This window comes from Elephantulus edwardii, unplaced genomic scaffold, assembly GCF_000299155.1.
Source record: "Elephantulus edwardii isolate Elephantulus edwardi_28Jun2011 unplaced genomic scaffold, EleEdw1.0 scaffold00145, whole genome shotgun sequence".
NCBI lineage: Eukaryota > Metazoa > Chordata > Mammalia > Macroscelidea > Macroscelididae > Elephantulus > Elephantulus edwardii.
In genome coordinates, this window is record NW_006399895.1 from 8,044,832 (window position 1) to 8,050,061 (window position 5,230).

A 5,230-nucleotide genomic window follows, 5' to 3' on the forward strand; every position below is an offset into this window, starting at 1 on the left:
TTAATTCTTCAGCATCTTTGTTGAGTTTCTTTCTGGTAGTTCTGTATTTTTTTGAGAATGGTGTATTGAAGTCTCCTGCTATTGTGGTTGTGTCTATTTTTTCAGTTCTGTTAACATTTGTTTTGTGTATTTTGCAGCTCTTATCATTCAGTGCATAAATATTTATTATGCTTATGTATTATTCTGTTGACCCTTTAAACATTATATAATAACCTTGCTTGTCCTTTGTGATGATTTTTGTGCTGAAATCTGTTTTATCAGAGATTAATAATGCTACTCCTCCTTTTTTTTTAGTTGCCATTTGCTTGGTATATTTTTCCTACCTTTTAATTTTTAGTCTTCTTTTATCTTCACTTTTTAGTTTGGTTTTTGAGATTTTTTTTATATCCAATCTGCTACTGATTTTCTCTTCACTCACATTCTGTGTTACTATTGAGAAGCAAGGTTTTATTGCTGTCATTTTGTTGAGTTCTTTTTGGTGGTGTTGCTGATTATTTGGGTCCATCCTGCTTTTTGTAGCATCTCTGTAAGAAGGACTTCCCTCAGTATTTCCTGCAACGCTGGTCTTGTTTTTATAAACCCCTTTAGTTTCTTCTTTTCTGAGAATATAGTGATTTATCTATCATATTTGATGGACAATTTTGCTGTGTACAGTATTTTTGGTTAACAGTTATGTTCTTTGAGTGTTTGATATATGTCATTCCACTGTCTTCTTGCTTGTATGGTTTCTGCTGAGAAATTGGCACTTGTCTTATTTGCTCTACCTTATAGGTTACCCTTTTTTTTTTCTTGCTGCTTTCAGAATTCTCTCCTTATCTTTGGTTCTGGAAAATTTTACTATGGTATGCCTTGATGTTTTCCTTTTGGGTACTATTCTATATGGGGTTTGCTCAGTTTCTTGTATATATTCTCTCATTCTTCATTTCTTCTAATAACTCTTCTACAACTTTCTCAGTGGTTTTTTTTCCTTCTTCTTCTTCTTATTCTGGGATTCCAATTATACACATGCTATTCCTCTTGATGTGTACCATTTTTCTTAGGCTTTCTTCTTTTTCCTTTCTTTTTCATTCTGCTTTTTGTTCTAGTAGATCAGTGCTGAGAACTCTATCTTCTATTTCACTGGTTCTGTTTCATCTCTTCAGCTCAGCTTATATGTCTTCCAACATATTGACATCCTCCAAGATACTGGTCTTCATAATCTGGATTGCAGATTATTGTTTCTCCAGAGTGTCTTATGCCTCATTTGTTTTATCTGCATTGTCTTGGTTTGATTTTCTAAGTTCCTCTTGGCTTTTGTTTGTAGAATCCTGTAATTTGGGGAGTTTTTCTTTTACCCATTGAAAATATTTAGTTGTTCTTTTGAATTCTGTGTCAGAAGGTTCCATCAGACTTTCTGGCTTTAGGAAATCCATCTATTTTGTGTTTTATCACTCTTGGGTGACATCTTGCATTGGTTTTGTGTAGTGTGAGGTACTCTGCTTCTTCCGTGCCATTGCTATGGTAGAGTTTTTCTTGCCGGGGCCTTAACAGTGTCTTGGTCTGATGACCTTGGCTGAGGAGCTTACTGCTCCAAAAGAGGGAATTTCTCTCTGATCCCTGTTCTAAAAGGAAGACTTGCTTCACTTGAAGCTCAATACACTAGTAAGGAAGGGGAGGACAACTCACCCTGCCTGTAATTCTTCCTGTCTGGTCCTGTAGCATAAGTAGCTAGGACTGGTGGGCCATATCCTTCTGTTCTCTTCTCTCTGGCCCTGCGACTAAGTTCTCTGGGGTGGGTGGCTTGTTATTTTCTGATTTCAGCCCTCTCTCTTGAAGACTGTTGTCCTTCTTGGTCTGTGGAGTGGCTCAACCAGATTCCCTGTCTCTCTTCACTACTCTGACAGTTCAGGAAAAAGGACTTTGTCTCTGACCTTCTGTCCCAGGACTGTATTCCTGTAGCTGCTGTTTGCTGGAGTCTTCAAGTTAGACTGCATGACTGGCACAGCAGGATGATGTCCCAGGAAAAAGCAATGTCTTGGCTGGATTCTGAATGTTGGTGTTACCACTCTACCACCTGTTACTCCTCTGGGGTGCTGGAAAGGTGGTCAGGAATCAAAGGTGGAGTCCCCTGTTTGAGGTGGTCTGTGAAATAGCTCCCTTCTAAGCCAGCCAGTGGTCACAGCTTAGCAGGGTTCAAAAGGGTCTGCTCCATGCCTACTGGCTGTAGCCAGGACTGGCAAAATCCTAATTGTGAAGGCTCGACAGTGAAATCAGCAGGCATGGAACAGTCTTCATTTCTTTTTGAGTTTTAAAGAACCAAATTAGTTTCCTATTGGTATAAGATCTGTAAAGTTCAAAAAAGTGAGTTTTGAAAAAAATGAACTTTGAAATGCCTAGAGATTTCTGTATAAAGTATATGAAACCAGAGGGAGAGACTTCTACTCTTCTTCTTCTAGGATCAAATGGACCACAGTCTTTTACAGTTGAGCAGTGGGGTACTCCTGAAAAGCTGCCAAGAGCTCATACCTGGTAAGCCGTTGCTGACAGCCAGTGTTGGTACAGAGGAGGCTGGAAGGAGTCCTAGTCCCTCTGTGCAATGCCAGCGAAAGCTGTGAAGGGAAATTCAGACATTTACCTAGGAATGAACCCCTCTTTACCAAATAGACCTGGTCTTGAAGTACAGATAAGTATGTGTTGGAGCGGCTCATCTAAGTTATTTACCACATAGGTTGCTTTTATAGCACAACTGTGGGGCCATCCCAAGAGGGGCAAGAATATTCCATTCCCTTTTGGTGGTTAAAATGGCAAAGAAACCCACACAATCAGAGGTAGAGGAGTCTCTCAGGCTCCACTAAGGAGAGTCCATGCTTCGAATCCCATCATATCTTACTTCTGCCCCTGGTTAGAAAACATTGCTAGGTTATTAGAATGTGTAGTTATTGCTACAGCACATAATAGTTGGCTCTCCAGTGGGTTTTCAGAAGCTGTTAATCACACTAGAGGAGATTGCTTCTCTTTCTCCTGTGGAGCAGCTGGTGGTTTCTAACACCTTCCTCTGGGTTGGCAGCACATCTTCTTACCAATTAGCCACTCAAGCTCTGTTGTTGGAATGTAGTCTCATAGTAAATATCAACATTATTGTGTTTGCCACAGTGATACATGCCTTCCTTGTTAGTGCCTTTAATAACCAGATCCTCTCTATTCTTTCAGCTTTAATCGCTTGGACTTACCACCATATGAATCATTCGAAGAATTATGGGATAAACTTCAGATGGCCATTGAGAACACTCAGGGTTTTGATGGGGTTGATTAGATTATAGAAGAAGGTCTACAGTGTTTTACTGCCACATTTTTTCCAAACAAAATCTTGACTTAACATTTTCCAGGAATCTACTAAAAACCTGGCCACTGACTCATCTCAGATACTTGAGAAAAATCATACACAAGCATCCAGAGACATAAAATAACAAGTTAACAATTATATTAGTCCCTTTAAAATAGTGCATCGCATTTACGCGGTGGTTTCATTCTCTGTAGAGTTCACACTCGAGGATAAATCAATCCTGTGTGCCTGAAGTAGCAAGCTTACTCTTGACATTTACCTCTTTTACAGTATTTGCCAGGCAGTTCTTTCTTAAACTACTGAAATGATAACTGTGAAATATTTGTGATAAGTGTCATGTATGAAAAGTTTGATGCTTTTTTGAGAAGGAAAAGTGAAATTTGGGGGGAAAATAAGTTCAATATGGAGTAAACGGCAATGCATTTAGTGCTGCGTGCATCTATTTATTATAATGTAGACATACCTAATGCACCTTACTGCTCAGATGCTCGGAAAAACCTTGTAAAATGTGTTGCCAGTATTTTTTGTCAGCTGCCTCACTTGCAAACAAAAAGTCGTTTACTTCTTCATGTAAAAGTATTTGATTTCTGTTCCTATGTAGTTTTCCTCCATAAGGGGGTTTATGAGATATGTGAAGCAAATTCAAAAGTGCAATGAGTGAAAAGTGTCAAAGCCCGGTCTTGCTTATAAATCTACGAAATTTAATGGTGTTGTCATCACCTTTCTGTGTTTGTGTGTGGCAAGAACTCCTCCTTCAAACGTTGAAATGAAAGCTCAAGCTCCACAAGCAGAATTTCCAAGTGTGCTTTGAAGAACTGTGCTCAGTGGATAGTGTTTGCCTTTATTAGTCATTCTTTATACTTGCACAGTTACATAGTAAATATATGTTTACAGGGTTTATTATGTTTACAGACTAAGCTCATTTCTGTAGTTGCTTTTTTACATTTTTAGTACTTCACTTTAGTAAAAAGAAAAACACCAAAAACCAATTTATTAAAAATAACCAAAGAATAGTTGTAATGCATACTTTGTATTAAATTTATTACCATGTTTATTAAGCTTTTTAAAAATGTTAACTATGAACGTGTTGGTTTATTACAAATCCATTACTCTTTAGCAAAATGCTACAGGTAGAATCCAAGCTCAACCAAACTAATTTACAGAAGAGCCTTGTGTGTGCTTTCAGCGAGTGTGTCTGAATGGTCACTGTGAATAGCACTGGGCTGGGTCCTTGGGTAAAAGGTGTTAGCTTCAAAGAAATATTGTTCAGTCTTCCAGGAATTTAAAAATGTGCAAATAAATTTATAAACAACCCAAAGTGAGAATAAGCAGAATAAGACAAAAAAGGAAAGTGTTAAATATTCCAGTGTACCAGCAAAGATAAATTATGCTAAGACTATCTTTGTTCCTATTTTCTTAATTACTTCATAGTTGTATGAGTAGAAAATGCTCTGGGGGGGAAAAATTAAACCTAAGTCCCAAAATAGTATCTTGGTGATTTAGAAATATATTTTAAATACATGTTATAAATCTTCTTTAAAAATATATATATATATGCACATATATATGCTCTATGAGAGTTGTGAAAAGTGCTTCTGCCTATTGGTTAAGCTTACTGAGGTATACCGTGGTAGGGATCTGCCAATACCTGATAGGAATCTCTATTTTTGTGACAAAGTAGAAAAACCACTTCCAAACACCACCGCATCCACTGGGTATAGGAAAAGCAACTCATAAATCAGTGTGCACTGCATTTTGTCTTCACGTGTGTTAAGCAGTTGAAGGCTAGTTTCCTACCCTCTCCCCAGGTGTAATCCTAGGTTTATCATTTGCCAACTGTGTAAACTGACGCAGCCTCCTTTGCCTCTCTGGCTTCCTGTTTATTCTGGCAATAAATAATCATGCCCA

At 38.0% G+C, this 5,230-nt stretch overlaps 1 protein-coding gene across 5 annotated transcripts in view; it reads left to right on the forward strand.

Moving 5' to 3' along the window:
* Positions 1 to 3,510, forward strand: part of NEDD4 (neural precursor cell expressed, developmentally down-regulated 4, E3 ubiquitin protein ligase) — a 176,929-nt gene extending 173,419 nt beyond the window's left edge. For all 5 annotated transcript variants that reach the window (XM_006894518.1, XM_006894514.1, XM_006894515.1 and 2 more), the window contains 2 exons: positions 2,436 to 2,508; positions 3,190 to 3,510. In XM_006894518.1, coding sequence (XP_006894580.1) covers positions 2,436 to 2,508; positions 3,190 to 3,292 — 176 coding nt within the window. In that variant the 3' untranslated portion in view covers positions 3,293 to 3,510. The remainder of the gene's footprint in view (positions 1 to 2,435; positions 2,509 to 3,189) is intronic.
* Positions 3,511 to 5,230: the final 1,720 nt, after the last annotated feature.